Source organism: Oryx dammah, unplaced genomic scaffold (genome assembly GCF_014754425.2).
Source record: "Oryx dammah isolate SB20612 unplaced genomic scaffold, SCBI_Odam_1.1 HiC_scaffold_16, whole genome shotgun sequence".
NCBI classification, from domain to species: domain Eukaryota; kingdom Metazoa; phylum Chordata; class Mammalia; order Artiodactyla; family Bovidae; genus Oryx; species Oryx dammah.
The window spans coordinates 45,989,254-46,015,916 of record NW_024070200.1 but is presented as its reverse complement, the minus strand read 5'-3'; the positions used below and the strand labels follow the sequence as shown (position 1 = coordinate 46,015,916).

General features: G+C 44.4%; 1 protein-coding gene, 1 long non-coding RNA gene and 1 other non-coding gene across 3 annotated transcripts in view; 2 read left to right on the top strand and 1 right to left on the bottom strand.

Moving 5' to 3' along the window:
- The first annotated feature begins 11,629 nt into the window (after positions 1–11,629).
- LOC120875617 lies at positions 11,630–14,356 on the top strand. Its single transcript, XR_005723996.1, has 2 exons — positions 11,630–12,098; positions 12,419–14,356. It is a non-coding gene; the product is annotated as an uncharacterized LOC120875617 (long non-coding RNA).
- LOC120875755 lies at positions 13,093–13,219 on the top strand. Its single transcript, XR_005724057.1, has one exon.
- The window catches only part of FSD2 (fibronectin type III and SPRY domain containing 2), a 47,141-nt gene continuing 34,480 nt past the window's right edge, over positions 14,003–26,663 (bottom strand). Inside the window, exons 10-15 of the mRNA XM_040257503.1 lie at positions 26,374–26,508; positions 25,483–25,633; positions 23,275–23,408; positions 22,057–22,189; positions 18,772–18,948; positions 14,003–16,600 (exon numbers count right to left, since the gene is read on the bottom strand). Of these exons, the coding sequence (XP_040113437.1) occupies positions 16,348–16,600; positions 18,772–18,948; positions 22,057–22,189; positions 23,275–23,408; positions 25,483–25,633; positions 26,374–26,508 (983 nt within the window). The 3' untranslated portion in view covers positions 14,003–16,347. The remainder of the gene's footprint in view (positions 16,601–18,771; positions 18,949–22,056; positions 22,190–23,274; positions 23,409–25,482; positions 25,634–26,373; positions 26,509–26,663) is intronic.

The window sequence follows — 26,663 nt, the reverse complement described above, 5'->3', positions numbered from 1 at the left end:
TAAACTTTGAAGTCATAAACATGGTGTGAGGGGCTGGCTGCACATTTAGACCTCAGTGTTATTAGTCAGTATATGTAATCTTAACAAGATTATGCAGGAAATAGAGATAAAAGACACACACTGAAGTTCAATGAACTTTGAAGGATATACTTCAGACAGAAATACAGATGGAATGAGTGGCAGTGTGGAGATATCAACTATGGGACAAGATGGCACAATGAACTCACGTGGAAATGAAATCTCCTGTTTCAAACATACCAAAAGATTGTTTGTTTTCACTGTTCAGTCATGTCTGACTCTTTTGCAGCCCCATGAACTGTAGCCCGCCAGGCTCCTCTATCCATGGTATTTCCCAGGCAAGACTACTGGGCAAAACTACTCGAATGGGTTGCCATTTCCTTCTCCAACGGATCTTTCCGACCCAAGGATCGAACTGGAGTTTCCTGCATTGGCAGGCAGATGATTTACGACTGAGCCATGTGGAAAGTCCAAGATGCTAGATAAAAAAAACTAAAACAAAACAAAACAAAGCTAAACACATATTTGAGCCTGAAAGCAGGGTTTAAATATGTATATATAAAGCAGGTTTTCTCTTTCTCTCCCTCTGTATCCTGATTGCTTCTAATATATATATATATACATACATACACACACACATATATATATACATAAATATCCTGCCTGCTTCTATTTTATATATATGAAAACACATATGTATTCGTGTGTGTGTATATACAATGTATATTTTACCAAACCAAACTTGGATATGCTTGCCTGCACACTTAGTAAAGCCAATCTATCAGACCAGGTTGTGATGAAGGAAAAATGCAGCATTTATCACAGAGAACCAAGCAGTCTGTCCAGGTAGCTAATGCTCAAAAGACCCAAATTCCCTAATGGCGTTCAGGGAACCATTTTTGAAGACAGGGTCGGAAGGGGGGGTTGCAGGGTGCACGATCAGTTTGGACATTCTTCTGATTGGTGGATGGTGAGTTAATTGGGAGTTAACATCATTAGTCTTCTGGTCTGGGGTCAGCAGTCAGTTAACTACTTCCACCTGGTGGGAGTTTCAGTGTTTGCAAAACAGCTCAAAGGATTTGGCTCAGATTATTATCTACAGACCTTGAGAAGGAACTAAAGGTCCCTGACTTTGTTTAATGGCTAGACTATTATTATTTTGTCTTGCTGAAATGTTTTGTTTCTGCATTTTCTCACTTCTCTTGTTTTTTTTTTTTTTTTTGAACTTGGGGAAGGCCTAGGCGGCTGGAGTTTTTCTAAAAACAAGAGGCAGGTGGAGTACATGGTGAGGAGGGGGTGTCTGTCCTCCTTATGGGGGAAGGCCCATAAGGCCTGGTAACAGTGGGGAGGCCGAAACTGAGGCAGGAGCCAGGAAAGGGTAGTCCCTTCTATGAACTAAAGTAATAAAAGCTCTAAAAAAGGGCAGTTTAGCAAATAAAAATACAGGACAGCCATTTCGATTTGAATTTCAGATAACACACATTTAAGACATACATACTAAATATTCATTGTTTATCTGAAATTCAAATTTAACTGAGCATCCTGTATTGTATCTGGTAACCCTACCCCAGAATGAAGTGAGGGGGCAAGTCACACATACATTTTAGGGGAATAATGGTTCCAGGCAGAGACAGTTCCAAGTACAAAGGCACAGAGGTAGGAATACAGCCAGAAGTGGTGAGAGAAAGGGGGACAGTGGTAGAAGACGGGTTGGAGAGGCAGTTTGGGGCAGAGATCTCAAAGGGCCTTGCAGCCCATGGTAAGGATATAGGATTTTATTTTAAAGTATGATGAAAAGTCATTGGGCAGTTTTGCACAGGGGAGTGACTGGTGACTTAATAGGATTACTCTGGTTTCTGTGCAGTAGAGAGTGACAAGGGTAGAAACAGAGAGTCCAGTTCGGATGCTCAGCCAGCAATCCAGGCAAAGATGCTGGAGGCTAGGACTAGGTTAGTATTTACATTGGGGACAAAAAGTGATCAGATTCAGTTTATGTATTTTAAAGTAGAACTCATTTGCTGATAGGTTTAATGCAGAATGTGTTTGAAAGAAAGGCATCAAAGATGACTTCAAAGTTTCTGACCTGAGTGACTGGGTCAATGCTGGTATCATAAGATGAGGAATACTATAGGAAGAGCAGTTTTGAGGGTGGCAGAAATCAAGAGTTCAGTTTTAGACATGTGAAGCTTGAGATATGCATTAAATATCAATTGGAGAAGTGAGGTTAATGTCTGGATGTGGGGATGCAGAGTGCAGGGGAAAACTGCCAAGACTAGAGAGTTAATTTGAGGCTTATCAAAATAGAGATTTTTAAGGTCATTGCAAGATTTCCCTAGTGGTCCAGTGGCTAAGACCTCACACCCCAGTGCAGGGGGCCTGGGTTCAATGCTTAGTCAGGTATCTAGATCCCATATGCCACAACTAAAGATACTGCGTGCCACAACTAAAGATACTGCGTGCCACAACTAAGACCAGGTGCAGTCAAATAAATAAAGTTATTACACTGGAGAAAACCAACTAGAATGTCAGGGTAGAAAGGAAAGAGGGCTGCAACCTCGACTGAGGTATTCAGAGGCACATTTATGCCTTTAAGATGTCTCCATTAAAAACAGAAGACTAAAAGTGAAAGCACTTTAAAGAAATAAAGAATCTTCAGTTCGTTTTTAGGGACTCCCCTGGTAAGTTTAGTGGTTAGGAATCTGTCTTCTGGGGCTTTGCTGGTGGCTCAGTGGTAAAGAATCCACCTGCCAATGCAGGAGACATACATTCCATCCCTGGTTTGGGAAGATTCCACATGCTGCGGAGCAACTAAGCCTGTGTGTCACAACTACTGAACCTGTGCTCTACAGCCTAGGAGGCGCAACCACTGAGTCCCTGTGGCCTCCCGCCTGCACTCCACAACAAGAGAAGCCCCTGCAATGAGAAGCTGGTGCAGCTCGAGAACAGAAATGAAGACTCAGCACAGCCAAAAATAAATGAATAAATATAAACAGAGAATCCTCCTTCCAATGCAAGGGATGGGGGTTTGATCCCTGGTGGGGGAACTAAGATCCCACATGCCTCAAGGCAACTAAGCCTGTACTGCAACTAAGGCCTGACATAGCCAAAAATAAATAAATAAATAAAAATAGATTCATATTTAGAAGTTAGAAAAGGAGAACAAATAAGAGTAGGAAGAACAACTATCACAAAAACTAAAACAGAAAAATACTAGAAAAACAAACGCCAAAGCCAATTCCTTGAAGAGTTCAAGAAAATAAATCCTTTGTGTTTAGAAAAAAATACGTAAGGTTAGGAATGAGAAAGGAAACAACCACGTGTGCAGAACAGATTTTTAAAATCATAAGAGAATTCTATGTCTAACATAATGACAACTAATTTAAAAAACCTTTTGGAAATGGATGACTTCCAAGCAAAGTATAAATTATAATTGACACCAAAAAAGTAGAAAAGATGAGTAATTCAATTATCACAGAAGAGAGCAGACACTTTATTTAAAATTCACATATAATAATGTTTTATACAATATAGTTTCACAATCAAGTTTTCTATTTAGTCTTAAAAGAGCAGATAATTCTAAAGTTACTTCAATTATTTCAGACCATAAAAAAATGAGAAATGCTCCCTATTTTAAGGGATCTCATACAATTTTAAATACCAACATATGATTAATATAGTACCAAAAAATCCCACATGCCAATCTAATAAGAAATATATTCTAAATAAAATATCAATAAATTGCACATAGGAGTCTATCAAAAAATAATATACTTTGGCAAAATAGTTATTTGGACAGCCTATCAGTATTTTAATAGGCACAGTATCAAAAACTTTTGTCATAAAATTATATCTTTAAAACACTGAATTTTTTCAATCCTGGAACATGAAAATCTTCATTTAATTAAACCTTTCATGTCTTTCAATAATATTCATATTACTGTACATCTTTTGTTCACTGTATTCTGATGGATTCTTTTTTTCTATTTTATTACTGACAAATAACAAAATTTTAAGTTTTTATATATTGTTAGCCACTTGCTGAACCATTTAATTAGTTCTAATAGTTTGTCATTTAATTCTCCTGCATTTTTTAGAAAGAAAAATTACATCATCTGAAAATAATATTTTTGCTTCTTCCTTTCCCAATCTTGTCTTTTTCTTGTTTCGCTGCATTGGCTACAAAATCTAACACCAAGTTAAATACTAGCAGTGAAAGTGGCTATCTGTTTTTTCCTGACTTCAATGTCTCTAATGTTTCATCAGTATGCACAATGGTGCCTTTTATCAACTTGCTATTTATCCAATCCCATTTTGCTGAAAGTGTATTAAGTAGATACTAAATTATTTCAGAAAACATTTATCAGTTGAAGTGATCATATAGTTTTTTTAAAACCTCTAAAGTATATAAATGATTTGTAGCAACATATTTTCAAATATTAAATCAGTGCATAAATGCTTTCTTGTTCCAAATGGAGTATGGGATTAATTTGCAAATATTTTACTTTAGAAGACTGTATCTATGTGAGTTTGGTCTCTAGTGTTTTTTGTTGTTGTTTGCTTGCTTGCTTGTGCTATCAGGGGGATACTAACAATATAAAATAAGGATAAACTACAATGAAGTTATCACCTCACACAGATCAGAATGGCCATCAACAAAAAGTATGCTGGAGAGGGTGTGGAGAAAAGGGAACCCTCCTATCCTGTTGGTGGGAATGTAAATTTGATGTAACCACTATGGAGAACAGTCTGCAGGTTCCTTAAAAAACCTCAGAGTTACCATAGGATCCAAAAATTCCACTCCTGGACATAAACTCAGAAAAGACAAAAGCTCCAATTCTAAAAGATCCCTGTACCCCAGTGTTCACAGCAGCACAGTTTATAATAGTCAAGACACAGAAGCAACGTAAATGCCCACGGGCAGACGATGGAGAAAGAAGATGTGGAGAAAGAAGATAATATTCCATATATGCAATGCACTATTACTCAGCCATAAAATGAATGAAATAACACCATTTGCAGCAACACGGATAGACCCAGAGATTAAGAGAAGTCAGTCAGTCAGAGAAAGGCAAATGGCATACGATATCCTTTATATGTGGAATCTAAAAAAATGATACAAAACATTTTTACTTACAAAACAAAAATAGACACAGACATAGAAAGCATTTTTTATTTACAAAATAAAAATAGACACAGACATGTAAAACAAACTTATGGTTACCAAAGGGGAAGGGGGGGGTAAATTAGGACTATGGGATTAATACATACACATTACCATATATAAAATAGGTAAACAACAAGGGAATCCATAGGAAACTAAAGTACAGGAAACTACATTATCTTGTAGTAACCTATAATGGAGAAGAATCTGAAAGAGAACATATATGAATCACTTTTCTGTACACCTGAAATACAACACTGTAAATCAACTATACTTCAATTTAAAAAAATAGTAAGTTGAACAACTCTCCTCCCCACCTCATATCATAGCACAATTTCCATGACAAAAAAAAAAAAAATCAACAAGTGAAAGTCACATGGCCTGAAAGCAGCATTCCAGAAATAAAGGACGGCGTGAGCAGGGCCATCAGGAAGAAAAAGCACAGGGTATCAGAGGATGAGATTAATACTCCTTAAATTGGAGTAAGTAACACAACAGAAGTTTGGCTCAAGTTACTAATCAATCTTCAAAGCACAACTCCCACATCCTGAAACATTTCAACTTATTCTTTTAACATACAGAGCAGACCCCAAACTCTTCAGCCTGCATTCAAGATCCCTCCTGCTTTAACCTAACTTCTTTTTACATTTCAACCAGTGCTTGTCAGTGCTGTCTGTTTGCCAAGCACGCTGTGAAGGTCTACAAATGACACATCCAAATTCTACCCACCCCTCACAGTGTGTGTGTCTGTGTGTGTGCGCTAAGTCATTTCGTTCGTATCTGACTCTTTGTGACCCTATGGACTGTAGTCCGCCAGGCTCCTTTGTCCATGGGGTTTTCCAGGCAAGAACACTGGAGTGGGCTGTCATGGCCTCCTCCAGGCGATCTTCCCCACCCAGGGACGAAACCTTGTGTCTCTTACATCTCCTGCACTGAAGTGAAGTCGCTCAGTCGTGCCTGACTCTTTGCGACCCCATGGATAGTAGCCTGCCCCAAGCTCCTCTGTCCATGGGATTTTCAAGGCAAAAGTACTGGAGTGGGTTGCCATTTCCTTCTCCAGGGAATCTCCCAACCCAGGGATTGAGCCCAGGTCTCTCACATTGTAGATGGACGTTTTACCATCTGAGCCACCAGGGAAGTCCTGGCAAGTGTGTTCTTGACCATTAGCACCACTTGGGAAGCCCCAGTGTCCATGAAAACTTCTTAGATCCAACTAAAATATGTTTGAGTTCACTTGTACTACGCTGTTGATTGTCAGTATTTGGCCTGCCTACTTCGTAGGCTCTTTGACAGCTATTCTGGGTTGGATAGTGTCAAATCCTTTCCCCCACTCCCAGTCATGTCCTTCCTGGACCTTAGAATGCAACTTTATCTGGAATCAGTGCCATTGCAGATGTAATAAGTTAAATTCAGGTCATACTGGAGTAGGCTGGGCCCTACATCTCATCTTTTAAGAGAAGAAACATAAGGAGAACAGAGTTAAGAGACTGGAGTAAGGAGTAGCTACAAGCATAGAACATCAAGGGCTGTTGGACAGCACCAGAAACTGGGGAAGGGAATGGCAAACCACTTCAGTATTCTTGCCTTGAGAACCCCATGAAGAGTATGAAAAGACAGAAAGATATGACACTGAAAGACGAACTCCCCAGGTTGGTAGGTGCACAATATGCTACTGGAGAAGAGTTGAGAAATAGATCCAGAAAGAATGAAGAGACGGAGTCAAAGCTAAAACAACGCCTTGTTGTACCTGTGACTGGTGATGGGAGTCTGATGCTATAAAGAATAATATTGCGTAGGAACCTGGAATGTTAGGTCCCTGAATCAAGGTAAATTGGAAGTGCTCAAACAGGAGATGGCAAGAGTGAACATCGACATTTTAGGAATCAGTGAACTAAAATAGACTGGAATGGACGAATTTAATTCAGATGACCATTATATCTACCACTGTGGCCAACAATCCCTTAGAGGAAATGGAGTAGCCTTCACAGTCAACAAAGGAGTTCAAAATGCATTACTTGGGTTTAGTCTCAATAACAACAAAATGATCTCTGTTTGTTTCCAAGGTAAACCATTCAGTATCACAGTTATCCAAGTCTATGCCCCAACTGCTAATGCCAAAGAAGTTGAACAGTTCTATAAAGACCTACAAGACCTTCTAGAACTAACACCCAAAAAAGATGTCCTTTTTATCATAGGGGACTGGAATGCAAAAGCCGGAAGTCAAGAGATACCTGGAGTAACAGGCAACTTTGGCCTTGGAGTACAAAATGAAGCAGGGCAAAGGCTAACAGAGTTTTGCCAAGAGAACGCACTGGTCATGGCAAATGCCCTCTTCCAACAACACAAGAGATGACTCTACAAATGGACATCACCAAATGGTCAATACTGAAATCAGATTGATTATATTCTTTGCAGCCAAAGATGGAGAAACTCTATACAGTCAGCAAAAACAAGACGAGGAAATGACTGTGGCTCTGATCATGAACTCCTTGTTGCCAAATTCAGACTTAAATTGAAGAAAGTAGTGGAAACCACTAGACCATTCGGGTATGACCTAAATCAAATCCCTTACGATCATACAGTGGAAGTGACAAACAGATTCAAGGGAGTTGATCTGATAGAGAGAGTGCCTGAAGAACTATGGGTGGAGGTTTGTGATATTATACATGAGGCAGTGATCAAAACCATTCCCATGAAAAAGAAATGCAAAAAGGCAAAATGGTTCTCTGAGGAGGCCTTACAAATAGCTGAGGAAAGAAGAGAAACAAAAGGCGAGGAAAAAAGGAAAGATATATCCATCTGAATATAAAGTTTCAAAGAATAGCAAGGAGAGATTAAAAAAAGCCTTCCTCAGGGATCAACGCAAAGAAATAGAGGAAAACAAAGAATGGGAAAGACTAGAGATCTCTTCAAGAAAATTAGAGATACCAAGGGAACAATTCATGCAAAGATGGGTTCAATAAAGGACAGCAATGGTAGGGACCTAACAGAAGCAGAAGATATTAAGAATATGTGGCAAGAATACACAGAAGAACTACAAAAAAAATCTTCATGACCCAGAGTGATAGTGTGATCACTCACCTAGAGCCAGACATCCTGGAATGTGAAGTCAAATTGGCCTTAGGAAGCATCAATATGAACAAAGCTAGCAAAGGTGATGGAATTCCAGCTGAGCTCTTTCAAATCCTAAAAGATGATGTGGCTAAAGTGCTGCACTCAGTATGTCAGCAAATTTGGAAAACGCAGCAGTAGCCACAGGACTGAAGGTCAGTTTTCATTCCAATCCCAAAGAAAGGCCATACCAAAGAATGTTCATACTGCAGGTCTGCACTCATCTCACACGCCAGCAAAGTAATGCTCAAAATGCTCCGACCTATGCTTCAACAGTACACGAACCATGAACTTCCACATGTTCAAGCTGGATTTAAAAAAGGCAAAGGAACCAGAGATCAAATTGCCAACATCTGCTGGATCATAAAAAAAGCAAGAGAATTCCAAAAAACCATCTACTTCTGCTTTATTGACTACACCAAAGTCTTTGACTGAGTGGATCACAACAAACTGTGGAAAATTCTTCAAGAGATGGGAATACCAGACCACCTTACCTGTCTCCTGAGAAATCTGTATGCAGGTCAAGAAGCAATAGTTAGAACCGTACATGCAACAACAGACTGGTTCCAAGTTGGGAAAGGAATACCACAAAGCTGTAAACTGTCATCCCGCTTATTTAACTTATATACAGAGTACATCATGTGAAATGTCCGGCTGCATGAAGCACAAGCTGGAATCAAGATTGCCAGGAGAAATATCAATAACCTCAGATATGCAGATGACACCACTCTTTGGGCAGAAAGTGAAGAGCAACTGAAGAGCCTTCTGATTAAGTGAAAAAGGAGAGCAAAAAAGCTGGCTTAAAACTCAACATTCAAAAAACAAAGATCATGGCATTCAGTCCCATCACTTCATGGCAAATACATGGGGAAACAATGGAAACAGTGGCAGACTTTATTTTCTTGGGCTCCAAAATAAAAGCAGATGGATACTTCAGCCATAAGTTAAAAGACGCTTGCTCCTTGGACGAAAAGGTATGACCAACCTAGAGGTATATTAAAAAGCAGAGACATTACTTTGCCAACAAAGGTTGGTCTAGTCAAAGCTATGGTTCTTCCAGTAGTCATGTAAGGATGTGACAGCTGGACCATAAAGAAAGCTGAGCCTCGAAGAATTGCTGCTTTTGAACTGTGGTGCTGGAGAAGACTCTTGAAAGTCCCTTGGACTGCAAGGAGATCAAACCAGTCAATCCTAAAGGATATCAGTCTCGAATATTCATTGGAAGGACTGGTGCTGCAGCTCCAATACTTTTGCCACCTGATGCAAAGAACTGACTCACTGGAAAAGACCCTGATGCTGGGAGAGATTGAAGGTGGGAGAAGGGGATGACAGAGGAGGAGATGGTTGCATAGCATCACCACCGACTCAATGGACATGACTTTGAGTAAGCTATGGGAGTTGGTGATGGACAGGGAGGCCTGGCGTGCTGCAGTCCATGGGGTCGCAAAGAGTCAAGACACGACTGAGCGACTGTACTGAAATGAACCAGAAACTACCAAGAGGCAAGTGGGGAGGGGGTTTACCCAGTGCCTCAGAGGAAACATGATCTTGTTGACACCTTTAGTCTTTCGGGCTTCCAGCCTCCAGAACTGTGAGAAAAGGAATATGTTGCTTTAAGCCACCCAATATGTGTTATTTCTTTATGACAGCCCTAGGAAACTAAGACAACAGTAACTTTAACTTCTAATTTACGTTCCCGGCCCCAAGAGTGCCTTTACCCACAAACCGCTCCAGTACTACGTAGGCGCTCAATCCCGTCGCTGGTAAAGCAATGAGTTGAGCTTCAGCAGTCCTACTGGCCAAGAATTACCAGGCATTTATGAACTAACTGCTGCGAGATGCACAGCCAACACTCAGCATTACTGAAGCAAGATATGGGACCACACGGAAAACCGAAACACAGTGAGAAACTAAATACAGCATGGGGCAACTGGAGCAAAGCGAGAAACACGGAGGACCCCTGTTGGAGAAGGGGGTTATTTTCTGAGAAGATGGCGTCTCCAAGTCGCTCTCCCAAACCCCGCTCAGTGGCTCCCAGGCTTCTCCCCACGGCCGTGGACCCAGCAACAACCCACCGTCCAGCGTTCCTCCGGTCTGTACTACCCAGCGGAGAGCATGCCTCTGACAGTATCACAAGCTAACGGACCCTCTACGAGACGCCCCGCCTCACGCTGTCGCGTGGGGCGGGACTTCCTCCTGGCGCCCCGGAAACCGGAAGCAGCTCTTTTCTGCAGGAAGGAGAAGGGAGTTGCCACCGACATCGGACACCGGGAAGTAGGCTCATTGTATTGCGTAAGGTAAGGCTGATCTCTGGCCACTCGGCGGGGCGGATGACTGCAGCTACCTTGTAGGCAGGCTGTCTGTAGCATCGCCTTCAAGGGATGCGGCAGGGAACCGGAGTTAGAGGTGAGGGGTCGGTGTATCTGTCGCCGGGTCAGGCCACCAGCGACCGAGGTCTCGTTACTAACTCATTGTCCTCAGCTCTTTCGACCTCGTCTGAAAAACGAGCTTGATAGCTCACGGAAAAGTGAGGATAGATACGGAAGGGAGAAATCCACACCCAGAATGAAGTTTAAGAAAAGACTTAAGTAGGTGTAATTTTACGGGGGCGAGATCTGTGTTGCGTAAGTTACATAACGTGAAAGTCTATACGAACCCTGCCTTTCTGAGTCGATGATTCCTTCCCGGTAGCAGCGCCTGTTGCATTAATTTGAAAAAGTACACTCACAGGTGGTCATTTTTAAGCTTCCCGAATTGGCCAGCAGCGTCATCATTTGGTATTAGAGTTGGAACAGGATCGTCTAGGTCATACCCCTCCTTTCATCTTAGATTGAAGCACAGTCTCTGAGAGGGGACCGACTGAAAGTAACACAGGTTGTTAGTGAGACAAACTGAAAGTGAGGTTTCATTTCCAACCCAGAATTCTTTCCTCCACACCGTGCTGTCTCTTTGGATTGCTAAAAAAGTCTTTGGGAGAAAAAGTGAGCAGGAATGAAGAGAGAGGTGTTGTACATTTAGGTGCAATATGAATCCATCCAAGGTATACTGGGACAGAAGAAAGGTTGAGAATCCCTCTCCCTGTTCCTGCCTGTATACAGAAATTTAAAACCCACTTTCTAATAAAGAGGCTTGTAATTTTGGAAGACAATTTGATGTCTCTCCCTTTTTTTTTCTTCAGGTATATGAGCACTTTGAAAGCAGAACACCGTTGTTTCCATGATTTGATCATTCAGAAATTATGAAGGCACAGTTCTTGCCTTTGATTGACTTACAGTCGAGCGGAGTAGACATAGGTCATGGTGGCAGTATAGCCACTTAAGTATTCTGAAGGAGGTGAGTGTGTGGCACTTAAATCAGCCTGAGAGAGGGAGAAATTAGGCAGTGCTTCTAAGAAGCGACCTTTATACAGGCATTTATACAGGTGGACAAGGAGTGGGGGTGGGGGTGGGGGGTGGTCGTTCCAGATTTCCGGGAATCTGTGGCTGAATTATAAATTGTACAGAAGACACCGTCAGGTGTTTTCCCCAGAGCGTTAGCCTTATTTTTGTATCTTGCTTCTTTTGTTTTCCTTCTCTCACTGCTCCCTCCCCCTTAACTGGATGGGTAGAAATCCTTCTGAGTGGCAGAATAATAGGATGGTTTTACCAAGAAGTAATGTATGTACTCAGTAAATCCATGTGTAAAAACTAAGTTCCTGCTTTGTTTAAATGCATAGCTAGGAAACCTCAATTTGTTTGTTGGCTTCTTTCCCAGTGAGTGGATTATATTCTTGTCTCCAGTTCAGTCTTTTTGAATATAAGGACATTTAGTTCAGTTCAGTCGCTCAGTCGTGTCCGACTCTTTGCGACCCCATGAATCGCAGCACGCCAGGCCTCCCTGTCCATCACCAACTCCTGGAGTTCACTCAAAGTCATGATGCCATCCAGCCATCTCATCCTCTGTCGTCCCCTTCTCCTGCCCCCAATCCCTCCCAGCATCAGGGTCTTTTCCAATGAGTCAACTCTTCACATGAGGTGGCCAAAGTATTAGAGTTTCATCTTTAGCATCAGTCCTTCCAATGAACACCCAAGACTGATCTCCTTTAGGATGGACTGGTTGGACCTCCTTGCAGTCCAAGGGACTCTCTAGAGTCTTCTCCAACACCAAAAGAAGAGATCCCCACATTTAAGCTTAGGAATGAGCACGGGGGAAGACAGCAAGATTAGAATCCAAGTTCATACTACAAAAACATTTTTGTTGGCTCTGTCTGGGTGACTGCATGTTGTTTTTATCAGCTGCAAGCTGTTAAGTTGAATTTGCATAGCTCACATAAATGCCAGTTTAATTCCACCAGGATTTGAGTGAGGTGGAAATAGAGCAAAAAAAACCCTGAATCTGTCAAACTGGGGAAAATGAAGAAAAAGGCAATCAATTAGTAAGTTGGGCTTAATGTTTTTTTCTGGGATTGGGGAATTGCAGAAAAGAAGCTCTGTAGTAGTAAGACATGAACTGTTTAGTAGCATTTCTAAAATATTTGGGAGCATTTTACTGACTTGGGGTGTAGTTGTGCCCTGCTCATGGTTAATACTCCTTGCAAGAGACTTCCTAATTGACAGAAAAGATCCTGACTGGATGGACTCTTTCCAAATCACAAAGTGTTATCTTGCATTTAGGTTCATTAACCATTGGTTGCTGTGAAGGAAGCATATGTAAGAGTTCAAATCTCTTAAAGCTTTAAGTGATAAAAGTAATAAATGACCATTCCCTCAGTGTCTTGACATGCTAGAATACAGTGTTCCAAAAGCTGGACTTGTCATGTTCTTCTGGAGACTAACAAAATAGAGTCCTTGAAGTCAAGCTGACTCTGCTTTTAGCCTCCTAAATGAAAAGGTAGATAGAACAGGTCTTGTGTGCAAAATGAATTCAAGACCTACTTATCTACCAACAGCAATGATAACAGTTTGCATCATCTTTCTGTAGAAAATAGTAGTGAATACAGAGATGAGTGAGGTTGAAGAGAGACTTAGTGAGCCTATGAGACTCTTACTCTTTAATTGATAGGAGAGCAATTGGAAATTGGAGAGGTTGGTTAGGAAAGCGGAGGAGAGGACCTTCCTGTAGTGCAGGCTTCAGAGCGTCAAGGAAGTCTCCAGATGGCTAAACTTCCCTGGATGGAGACCAGTATAGTGTTGTTTACAGAATGCTGTGTCATGGTGAATCGTGCTGGGGGCAGCTGTCAGTGTGTGAGCCGTGTAAGGTTTTCACATGTGCTGGAAGATGGAAAGAGCAGACTGATGACCAAGCACAAGCTTCAGAAATATTTTATTGGATGTGTACAAGTGCTTGCAAACTGTTGTTTGAATCAACAGGAAGTCAGTTATTAAACATAATACTTCTCCAAAGAAAAGGTGATTCAGTTTTACTAGAAACTGGTGTCATTTTATATCCCAAGTCTCTAACCAACTTTGCAGTCTCATCTAACAAGGGTGCCTTAGGTTCTGAGTGCTCTAAATCTCTGAACCCCTGTTGGTCTACACCAGGATTCTATGGCAGTTTTACATACTCCCTTTCCCCTTTGTTAAGGTGGGGAGGCCAAAGCTTATGTTAATTGCTCAGGAGTTATTTGGTGATATACGTAAAGAGTTATATAGGTAAAGCTAAGAAAAGAACAGATTTTGATACCTTTTGTCTTAATTGCCCATTATGAAGGATGGTGGCTACAGTGGTCTGATGTTTTTTTTTTTTTAATCTTTTTCTGTTTTGTTTTTTAACAGATTTATCAGCAGGTTGCAGGTGAACATGGCCTTGAGGTAAATCCTGCCCCTTGTTGAAATGTAGTTTCAGTAGATAGTTCTTGGCATTTTAAGGAATTAGAATATTTTACAAAAAAACGAAAGTTTTGTTTTGGTTCTTTTCCAGACTTTTTTTTTCCCTTGTAGAAGATGAGAAACATGTTAAAGTTTCTTTATGCTGAGTAATTGTGATACTTGAAGTTGGTCATCTGCCTTGTTTAAGTGGATTTTAAATGTCAAAAGCTAATTGTAGACCATTTTTTCTTGATCAAAATAAAATCTTATTAAAACCTTATACGTGCCTAGTTTTTATCCATTTTATCTTATATGTGAAATAAAGCCTGAAAGAACCCTGCATTCAAACTTACTTGATCTGTGAGGTCCAACTTCCTACTTGGTAGTTTTTTAGTAGCTGAGAGCATTTTTGAATACACACACACACATACACATATTTTAACTGCAACTTGAGCCATCTCTGTGCTACTTCCTTATTTCAGGGTAGGGCAGAGATGTGTGTGTGTAAGGAGCTTTAAGATTGTCAGGTTGAGTTGTGAGTTTAAGAATCTGAGTTCTTATTTATATGAATCGGCAGGGTTTTGAGATAGGAGATAAGAGGGGTTCCTTGTGTCAGATGCAGCATGTACTGGGAAGCATGAAAGATTTTTTAGTTAACACAAAACCCTAAGTGATGGGACCCAGGTAGAAGCACCCACAGGACATGATACTAAATTGTCTCTGAGAACTGGCACCGGAAATGAACTCAAGAACCAAACCAGAAATGCAGCCGAGAGGGCTGGGTGTGGACCTCTCAGAATGCAGGAGAGCAGTGAGGCAGGAGGCCCCAAAGCCGCTGGCTGGAGACCACCTCTCCCCACAGTGCTCAGCTCTGCACTTGGCAGGCTGATGTTTTCTCCTAAAAGACTTGTGCGTCTGCTCTCTGTCATACATGGTTCTGCATTCTCATGTTTGTCATTAAATCTCCTCTCCTAGAAGACAAGGGCTCCCCAGGTGGTGCTAGTGGTAGAGAACCTGCCTGCCAATGAAGGAGACATGCGGGTTTGAGCCCCGGTCAGGCAGATCCCCCGGAGGAGGAAATGGCAACCCACTCTAGTATTCTTGCCTGGAGAATCACAGAGGAGCCTGGTGGGCTACAGCCCATGGGGTCGCACAGAGTCAGTCATGAGTGAAGTGACTTGGCGTGAATGCACGCACATAAGTGTTATTTTTCTCTTTGTTCAAAGGGAAACAAGCTCAGGGAGATAGTGTGACTTTTCTAGGGCCTAAAGCAAAGTGGCTATAACACAGGAATCAAACTCGAGCCTTCCAATTTCAGATATGGTTCTCTTTACCTTATAGGTCAGTTCCTAGAATCAGTTGCAACTACTGGTGTCTATGTTGACCAGACCTACGAGGGCCCCCTGGCCGCACACCATGTCCCCAACATGTACACAGTGAAAGCAACACGTTTAGTATTTGTGACACCAGGAAGCACGGGATGTTGCATCTTTACCGACATGGCCACCAAGCCCCAGATGCCCTTCTTATGTCACACTGCCTCCCCTCCATCTCCTGGTCGTAGGTCTTTTGCCGCAGCTTGAATGAGCCCTGCTGTCCCTCACGTGTAGATCAGTGATAGGCTGAAGAGCGGTGGGTAGATGAAAAAGATGCTCTTTTATTCAACAGGTACTCAGTGTGCACGTCTCAGCTTCAGGGACTAAGTGCTGAACAAGACAGACACTGTCTTGCCTTTGTGGAATCAGGCATTACAGAAGTCACTTCAAAATTAGAGGGCATAAATACCGTGAAGGAGAGGAACGGGTTTTTAGAAAGTACTTGATGGGAGAAACCGCACCCTCCAGACTGCCACTGACCACTGGGAAAACGAGAACGCTGGTGAGAAGAGATACGGCTTCCCTGGTTCTCTCTGCCAATGGCCTCTTGCCTTCTCAAGCCAGTTCTTGGCCAACTAATGAGATGTCACAAGTGCTGGGGCAGCCAGAGCCACTAACATGAATCTTCCCTCCTCCTCCCCCAAGCTCCGCAGGCCTTGGGGACTGAGATACTTTGTATATGCACAGATAGACCAATGCAGTTTGACAGCCTTAAATACCTTTGAGTTTAGTTAGAGCCTTCATTTTAGAGCCAGGACTAGAACTGAGTAACCTAGCCTCACACAGGTGGCAGTGCACAGGATCCAAGTCAGGTGAATTGAATGCCAAGTTCATGCAGCTGAGGTGTGAGTGGCTGGGAGAGGGGTAGGCACGGGAGAGAGACAAGCAGAGTGGGCTAATAGAAAGTGATGTACTTTGGCATTGAAATGCCGTTGTGTATCTTCAGGCAGCCAGGTTTTTCCAGGGAAAAACAGGGATGCACAAACTGGTGAAGCTGACAGCTGAATGTATACAGATGCTGGGAAATGTCCACATTGAAAAATGACAACTTTGCATTTTCATAGTCTAACAGAATACCAATCTTCTTTGGGGGAACCGTTATTCTTATGTCTGGAGTCGTCTTGTTGTGTAGAAATTCATACTTATGCCTGAAGATTAAATGTTGATATAGCAAAGCTTCAGAAACTCTGTGGATGGGCTACTTAAAGAACATTTCAATTTTCAAATACTCCTTTGATTATATTATTTTCTTTCATTAAATGACTATCAAAGTAACAGGCCATTTCTAAAACTATATATCTCTTTGTCCTAACAAACTTATGTTTCAAAACTGTTTTTGAGCAGCCACTTAACCTAGAAAACTTAACACACACTATCATAAACTCATATTGCATCAAAATTTGTATAGAAATCATATGTTTAAAAATGTGGATTTCAAGGTTCAGATGTGTAAATCCCCTGAAATAAAAGACATTTGAAACGGAACTTCACGATCTTTCATGCAGTAAACGGGGCCTTTTTGTATAATCTGCATGTTATTGTGAGGCATCCGTTCTTAAACTTTCAAACCAAGTGGGGCACCTGGGCGCTGTCACCTCTCAGTACTGTATGCAGTTGCACCGTCTCCTGCCGGGGGAGGGTTGCACCATGAAGGCAGGTTGCCTCTCCTGTGTGCTTTGGAAATGGCTGAAGCCAAAGCCCGCCAAGGGAATTGCCTAACGCTGCCCCACTATGGACGCGTGAAGAGCTCTGTGTGCCGGCATAGGGGTCCACACAGTTGGGGTGAACACTTAAGAACATGCTGGAGCAAACTAGCCCATTTCCATCCCAGTTCACCTTATTTTTTCTCAACTGAGCAGTCACCCTTTACTTTCCCTCCCACTACCTATAGAGTCTAAGACTGAGTCAAAAAGTGCAAGTCCTCCACTGTGAACACACACACACACACACACACACCGACATCTTTCCAAGGTGGGACCACAAGCCTGCTCCAGCGCTCAGCTTTTTACCCTTCCTGTCCTACTCTGTCGTGTGTTCCCGCCCTTCTTTTAGCCTTACCCCTCCCACTCCACACAGATGCCCACTCTTCCTTTATGCCCCTTGTTCTTAACTAAGAGAGGAGACTGCTTTTTAGTCTTACTTCAGGCAGAATATTAAAAAACAGTGTGTGGCTCAGTGCACGGTGTCTCTTGCATTCTCCAAACTGGGTCTGAGGTCTAGCAGAGTGCATTTTAGAGCACATTTTGGTCCTAATACCTTACAGGAGGAACACTGGTCTTCCCTTTGCTCGGGCATGGCAACATTTAACTAACCATGATCGAGGTTTCACTGCGTGAAACATTAATAGGTTTCAGCAAGTTGAGGGTCAGAGGCCCCCATAGTACACACGATGCTGGGAAAGTGAGGTGATAAAATTTTTTGCAATTTTTGAGATGGAGGGAGGTTGCACTCAATGGCCTTCTGAGTCTGAAGTGTCTGTTGGCCTGGGCCTTGTGGATTTTCCTCCATTAGAGGACAGAATGCTTTTAGCAGCAGAAGCAAACCAGAATTAATCATAACCATTAAGCTTCTGCCCACATCTACCAAAAAAGTTGGATTTGGGGCTTCAAGTCAAACTTCATTTAGTAACACTGAAGTTGAACATAAATGTAAAACCAATCACTTAGTGGTAAAGAATGCTGTCTTTGGAGCCAGACTGCCTGGGTTTGAATCCAAGCCCTGAATCCATGTTGGCAGAGGCTCTGTGTAAAGAATCCACCTGTCAGTGCAGGAAACGCAGTTTCCCTCTCTGGTCTGGGAAAGGCCCACATGCCGTAGAGTAACTAAACCCGAGTGCTACAACTATTACGCCTACGCTCTAGAGCCCAGGAGCCACAACTACTGAGCCTACATGCTCTAGAGCCTGCGCTCCGCGGCAAGAGGAGCCAGCGCAATGAGAAGCCCACGCTGCAACTGGAGAGTAGCCCCTGCTCGGCGCCACTAGAGAAAAGCCCAGGAAACAGCCAAGACCCAGCACAGCCAAAACAAGTAAAGGGGACAGTACAGCTGTGAGAGGCAAATGAGATAGTATGTGCAAGGTTGTTGAGTAATGCTTAACACAGAGTAAGCGCTCCATAAATTTTAGCTATTTTATCAAAAGTACCCAGAGCTGCTTTCTCTTTCTAGCTGGACTTTAGGGAAAGGGGCAGGAAATGAGTCCTGAAACATCTTAGCATATTTTAGAAAACATAACGTGGACCTTAGTTATTACCAGTGAAAACCTCTCCCTCTATTCTTACCAAAGCACATTTTGACCTCAGGTACCCAGATTTCGCCTTACCTTGATGATGCAAATGCGTGCCTCATGCACCATGAGAGGCGGTTTGCCCCCAGGTCCTCCTGTCTGGGGACATCTTCAAAGGCCACACCCACCGTGTAGTCCAAACACTCATCCACCTCTACCTCCCAGTAATGGCGCCCTCGGACTGGAATTAGGTTTCCCATGACTGCAGCACACCTGATTTTAGAAAGCAGAAGTATGTGTCGTTTGGGGTGATCCACGGCTGGCTGTGCAGGTGAGTGACACCAACTGCTGGGGTTAGTCAGTAAGTGGTCAGGAAGGGTGGAGGCAGGTGTTCAAACACCCCATTTGTAAGGCGGCACAACCTTTGCTCTCAAAGCTCAGCTGCCCGATGCTGAAGATCAGAAGGTTAGTACACAGGTAACAGGTGAGGAGGAGACAAGCCCACTCTGTGTGCTTTTTCAGCAACAGGGCTTTTTACAGTAACAAAAAGATTTGGTTCACTTGTTCCTTAAAAAAGAAAGAGATTGAGGACTTTCCTTGTAGTCCAGTGGTTAAGACTGCTCACAATGCAGGGAGCCCAGGTTCGATTCCTGCCCTGGAACTAAGAGTCCACATGCTGCAACTAAGGCTCAGCACAGCTAAATAAATAAATATTAAATGAACAAGACCACAGGCCCAAGCTGGAGCTCCGTGTGCCAAGCCCCATGTCACCAGTCAGTGACAACTTAGTTACAGCTTTACCTTTCACCTAAATGGAATTTTAAACCAGTCAGTCAGAACACTAGTTAGGTAATATGCCTGAGAGACCCCTGACCTTTCCTAAAGGAAAGTAACCTTACCACAGCCAAACTGCTTTAAAAAAAAATTTTTTTTTAAATTTTGTATTGGGTTATAGCCAATTAACAATGTTGTGATAGTTTCAGGTGAACGGTGAAAGGACTCAGCCACACATATACCTGTATCCATTCTCCCCCAAACTCCCTTCCCATCCAGGTTGCTGCATAACAGTAGGTTCTTGTTGGTTATCCATCTTAAATATAGAAGTGTGTACACATTCATTCCAAACTCCCTGACTATCCCTTCCCCACATCCTTACCCCCTGACAACCATAAGTCCATTCTCTCAGTCTGTGAGTCTCTGTTTTGTAATTTTGTTTGTGTCATTTCTTTTGAGATTCCACATAAAAGGGATGTCATATGGTATTTCTCCTCCTCTGACTTACTTCACTCAGTAAGACAATCTCTAGATCCATCCGTGTGGTTGCAAATGGCATTATTCCATTCTTTCTAGTGGCTGAGTAATATTCTATTGTATATATGTACCACATCTTCTTTATCCATTCCTCTGCCGGTGGACATTTAGCCAACCTGCTTTTTTTGCCTGGAAATATAATTTCCTTGTTCCTGATCCCTTGCACCTGAAAAAGTCTTTCATTCTGTACAGCTCCTTGGACCTCCTTTCTACCTGCTAGATTAGGGGCTGCCCAACTCAAGAATTATTGGAAATAAGTCAATAAGAGCTTTAAGATTTGATCAGTTTCATTTTGTTTCTTAACGCAGGTAAGAACTTGATTGTTTCTTATTCCTCTCTGCCCCGCCAGCCCAGTGTTGAATGGGTGGAGGCAAGGAAAGGTAAAGCTGGGTTCCACTCTGTGCTGCTCTGCTGTCACAAGCTGGCACAGCTGTACGTGCTGGTCGCTCAGTCGTGTCCAACTCCATGTGACCTCGTGGACTGTAACCCGCCAGCTCCTTTGTCCATGGGATTCTCCAGGCAAGAACACTGGAGTGGGTAGCCATTCCCTTCTCCGAGGGGTCTTCCCGACCCAGGAATCGAACCAGGGTCTCCTGTGGTCTTTACCATCTGAGGCACCAGGGAACAGGTAGTAGGTGCATAACACACATGCAGTAAGAAGGTCAGCAGGGAGCCAGCGTCAGAGGAAGAGACAGTTACGAGACAGTCCAGGACGCAGGCAGGGAAGCTAGATGTGTTCATCGGCAGCCCCTCTGGCCACTTAAGTCCTTTCTTCCTTGGAAGATCCTCCTGACTCTGAGACCAGCCCACCATGAATTCTTTCTATCCTGATTACCAAGGAGCTGAGAACTGTGTTTAATATTTAATCTTAAAAACAGAAATTAGCCCTTGAAGTTAAGCCATGTTCTTTTTTTTTTTTTTTTTCATCCACTGCTGTGATTTTTCTATTTCAGTAGGGTACATTTGCCCCCCCTCTTTTTTTTAGATTTTTTTTTTAATGTGGACCACTTTAAAAGTCTTTATTGAATTTGTTACAATATGGCCTCTTTTTTGGGGGGGCCAGTGAGGCATGTGGTATCTTAGCTTCCCCACAAGGGATCAAACCCACATTCCCTGCACTAGAAGGCACAGTCTTAACTACTGGACTGCCAGGGAAGTTCCTTGGCCCCTATTTTTAGTCTTCTTTAAGTATTTGGAAAGAAGTAAGGTATAAATGGGGGCTTCCCAGGTGGCACCAGTGGTAAAGAACCATGGACAGAGGAGCCTGGTGGGCTACAGTCCATAGCGTCGCAGAGTTGGACATGACTGAAGCAATTTAGCACTGCATGCAAGGTATTAATAAATGGCACCCACTCCAGTACTCCTGCCTGGAAACTCCCATGGACGGAGGAGCCTGGGAGGCTGCAGTCCATGGGGTCGCTGAGAGTCGGACACGACTGAGCGACTTCACTTTCACTTTTCACTTTCATGCATTGGAGAAGGAAATGGCAACCCACTCCACTGTCCTTGCCTGGAGAATCCCAGGGACGGGGGAGCCTGGTGGGCTGCCATCTGTGGGGTCGTACAGAGTCGGACAAGACTGAAGCGACTTAGCAGCAGCAGCAGCAGCAAGGTATTAATACATCATTTTGACCTTAAGTACTAAGTTCTGAAAATAGCATCAATCCAGACAGACAGGGAGCATCTTTGATGGACACTGCTCCCTCAGGTCTTGCGCCTGCATGATCATCATTCCTTCCACCAGCTTTGGTTTTTCACCAGGAGTTTCGTTAGAAAGTATCGCCCAGTGGGAGAGAGAGCTTTGGGCTCCGAACTGAGGGGCTGGGTCCTTGTTCTCCCACTGCTCTGGGAGCCCAGGACTCCACTCAGAAGCCATGTCTCCCCTTCTGACATTGGTCAGACCGCTACTCCCCCTCCCCAGCCTCCCCTCCTCCCCCGCCTCCCTCATTTCTGGGAGTCAGAGCCTGAGGCCCCTTTCAAGGCTGCATCAGTCATAATCCACCAGTACCCGGGTAACAGCACGTATCAGCGGAGTTCATGAACTGTTCGGGTGAGGTGCTGATACAGTACCTGGTAAACTGGGCATCGCTGGGGACTGGCTCCCTGGCGGGGCCTCTCCTCTCGCTTCGCACAACTGTGAGCCCATCTTCGGATACAGTTAGCCATGGATGGCAGGTGTGCTTGTCCAGGGGGAAGTAGCTGCCTGCGAGGGGGAGAGGCACACGGAGACCCCCCTGAGCCAATCACTCCACTGCTTTCTCCACGTTGCACTCTACAGAGGCTGGGCCTCAGCACCCATGGCCGGCATTAGCTCCCTGTATGACAGTGGTGAGCCTGGACCTTGCCTGGTGATGCCCCTCGTGCTAATAATGATGGTAGTTTACATGGGTCGGGCATTACTGGGTGTCTAGTAATGAGCAAAGCAGTTTGTTGAGTCTTATCTCATTCACACCTTACAAGTATCCAGGTGTTAGTATTTCCATTTTGTAGAAGAGGAAACAGAGGGGCAGGGTGGTCCTATCATCAGCTGTAGATGCTAGAACTCAAATTGGAACCCCAGAGACGTCCCTGGTGGCTAAGACTCCATGTTCCCAATGCAGGGGGCCTGGGTTCCATCCCTGGTCAGGGAACTAGACCCCATGTGTTATAACTGAGACCCAGTGCAGTCAAATAAATAAATACTTCAAAAAACAAAATAAAAATAAACATAAAAATAACAACAACAACCCCAAACCCCAAGCCCATCTGATTCCAGTGGCTGCGCTCTTCACTGGGAGGCTGTAAATACCTGCGGGTGAATGGGAATTTCTAGTCTGCTTGCCAAAGGGAATAGGAATTGAGGGTATTGCTAGTGATCAATTTGACAAAGGTGAGCAAAAATCCAACTTTCAACGAGGGCAGTGAGAGAGAAGGGAGGAGATCATAGAACCTTCTCTGAATTATGGTTAAAACAAAGCACATCAAAAAAAAAAAAGTTACACAATGGGGATTTCCCTGGCAGTCCATGGGTTAAGACACTTCCAATGCAGGGGGTGTGGGTTCGATGCGATGTCCGGATGGGGAACCAAGTTCCCACATGATGGGTGGTGCGGCCAGAAAAAATAAAGTGGCCCCTCCTGTGAAATGGGCCCCCAGGGCTTTGACCGCCCCGAGTCCCTTCCTAGCCTGATTTGCCATGTGTTCGTATTAGTGAACGTTCATCGATTTTTCCAGTGAAGTCACAGCAGCACTGGGTCTGCCACAGAGGGGTATCTTTGGGTCCAGTGAGTTTGGGGGGGGGGCACAGACCTGTGGTGTGGACGGTAGCGGGCTCACTCCTTGCACTGGGGCCGCCCACGTTGAGGGCTCTCACATAGATGGTGTAGTTCTGTCGGGGCTGCAGCTGCACCAGGCACTCGCAGGTCGGGATGCCCACAACAGACCTGGGTGAGGAGGCACGCTGACATCACCGAGGGGCCGGGGCAGACAGACCCAAGCACCAGACCCTCCCCGCTGACCCCCAGCAGCGGCACAGGCAGGAGTGAGGCTCTCCTCAATGCTCCCTCCCAATCGGGTCCCCTTTTCTCATTTTCTTGTATCCTTTCTGTCTGTGGCTCTCGCCCCTCCAAGCTCCCCACTCTGTGTCCCAGGCATCCAGCACTGCACTCAGTCTGCATCTAACACTGCATCAGTGGGGCGTGCATGCAGTTGAATCCAGCGTGTGCCAGCCTGTCTGGCAGGACCACAGCCTCTCCGAGGGCAGGGGCCAAGTACCACAAGCTAAGCACAGCGCTGGGCTCACAGCAGGCTCTCCATCTGTGTTTATGAACAAATGATCTGACTAGAGCTGATATAGAGGGGCCCTGGGGGAAACTGAATGTAGCCGCTGCCCTCATAGAGCTTCCAGTCTAGAAGAAAGGCATTTCTCAAGCCATCACTGGAAGAAACGTAAGATGGTAACATGACAAGTTGATGGTGTATTATGGAAGGTACACTAGCTGGGAGGTGTTTTTGAGCTGAACTCTGAAGAATGACTGGGAGGTAAATGGATAAGAAAGAGAACAGAGGATTGTCTTTCATGGAAGAAGCATGTGCAAAGGCCCTGTGGCAGGAAGAAGCATAGAAAGTAGAAGGAACTATTAATAAAATATAACCCATGTGGTTGAGGGAAGGTGAGCTGGTGGGGATAAGCTGGACAGGCAGGAAGGGGCTAGAGCCAGTGAAGGAATTTTGTCTTCTTCAGGGATGCCATGATTAGATCTATCCTAGGAGAGTAAGCACTGCCCAGGTCACCTTGGTCCCTGACCAGCCTTCTGATGACCCCCAGTGAAAAGGGTTTAAAGTATCAGCACAAGTTGCAAAGGAAATCCAAACCATTTGGAGCGGGGGCGGGGGGGGGTGTCAGACCACTGAACTCCCTTCCCTGCTCCTGAGGATCCCTGGAAGTAGATAACCCAGGTTAGCAAGCCCTGATGTGGTTGTGGACACATGAAATCTACCTGGGACAAATCGGCTGGGGATGGGGGCAGGGGGGCGGGGGCAGATGGCCAGGTCCCAAGCCCTGAATTTAGTGTGGAACAATCTGTCTCCCTAACAGTTGACACCAACCCCTCCTCCTCCATTTCTCTAAAGTTGGGTTGGTGCACAGTAGGGCAGCCCCTGGACTTGGCTGCCTTTCACAAGCTTCTGGACCACCTGGTTGTAATCCAGAGGCCTAGCCACAATTCCTCCACTGTATACAGCTGTAGATTTGTAGGATCTGCAGGCCCTTGTGGTTCCTGAGTCCAGCCCTCTTCTAGCTGTGAACTCCTCCAGATCTCTGCCAACCAGAGGGGAACATGAGCCTCTAGGCAGCTGACCACCAGGGACATGATGTTGTTTGTACATTGAATTCAAATCTCTTTCATTTCTGCTTTTCTTGGTTCTTTCTCCTCCTCAGGTTCCAGCCAGGTAGGTTTCTTGGTTCCTCCAGGGCAGGAAGCTCACTCCTGCCCAGGAGCCAGGCCTTGCCTGCATCCACTCTTCTCAGGTCCCCTCCCTTCCCATCCATCTGGTCTCAGTTCAAATGTCCACTCTCTCCAAAGTAAGTCTCCACCTCCACTGCATTCCCTATTTCATTGCATATCTTTTCCCTTCATGCTACTGTGTGTTTTAAGCATTTGTTTTCTTGGTTTTTGTCTATTTCCCCCAACTCAGACTGTCAGCTCTGTCAGGGTGGGGAATTTGTCTCTCTGGGTCACCAGTGCCCAGGTACCATCTGTACACTCAATACTTGTTGAATGAATAATGGGAAACCCTGGTTGGACTAAGAAAGCAAACCTGAGTTTACCACTTATTCACTTCTTTACTCATCCGTCCTTTATCTTCAATCACAACATTTCAGTTACTTCTCACGAAACTAAGCAATCTAAACTCAGGGTTCCTGTGTTTAACTTTCTCTCCAGATGCCACACTTCTCCTAAGCTGTGCCGCTGTGTCGAGGCCTCTCGTGCCTAGCCAACGCCCCTTGTGACTCACTCAGTTACACCCGAGGCCCCCGGCGTCTCTGCCTGGGTCAGCTCCACCGTGTATGAGTCCACAGGGTTCAGGTTGCCAGATTCCCAGGAGATGAGCGCAGCCTCCTCGCAGCTCCTTATCTCTTTGCTTTTTACAATGGGGGGACAAGGCGCTGAATGCAGGGGAGACGGAGAGAGGAACAACCCTTCTGTTCACATCCAGCCTAGTGCTCCGGAACACAGTGCGCACCCCAAGCCCTCTCTTCCTGCAAGAGGCTCAGTGCAACAAAAGGCAAACCGGGTGTTTCAGCCGAGACAATCATGTCCCCCTCCAAACTCATATGTTGAAACCTATCCTCCAGTGTGATGATAACTGGAGTCTCCGAGAAGTGCCTAGGTACTGAGAGTTGAAGGGGTTTATCATACAAGGAAACCCAACGAACTTTCTTGCCCAGTTCCATCATAGGAGGACACAGCAAAAAAAAGGTCACTTTGAACCAGGAAGTGTCTTCCCTAGACACTGAGTCTGCTGGCACCTTGATCTTGTACTTCCCAGCCTCCAGAACCACGAGGAATAAATTTCTGTTGTTTATAAGCCATCCAATGTGCAGTATTCTAACAGCCCAAAGGAACACCAGGGAATCACTTGCAGATACCTCTGGAGTGGAGGATGGCTGCATGGTTCAAATGTGTCTGTGAAACTGTGTCCAAGGGCAGTACTTTATCTTCTTTTGAGACCAACTGTGAAAAAATGTCCCTGCCATATCAGGCATACAGATTTGGCCTACTAAATAAAAAGAAAGAAGTGCCAAGCTATTCCTGTCCTTCCAAGTGACATCAAAGCCCTGCCCCCATCAAGAAAGCCGAGACTTCTGGGTCCCCTTCAGTGAAGGTCCTACAAGTGGCCCCTTACCTGTCATGTACACCGCACGCTCACTGGTGGGGCTGAGGCCGGCCCTGTTCTGAGCTGCGACCCAAAATTCATACTGCGTGTTTGGCAACAGGTTTGTCACTGAGCAGTATGTTTCTTTGATGGTCATTGTAACCTCTGGGGGAAAAATGATAGGAATTAAAGCCTAGAACTTCCCTGGTAGTCCAGTGGTTAGGAATCTACCTGCAAATGCAGGGGACACCAGTTTGATCCCTGGTCTGGGTGGATTCCACATGCTGCAGGGCAACTCAGCTCATGTGCCACAACTGCTG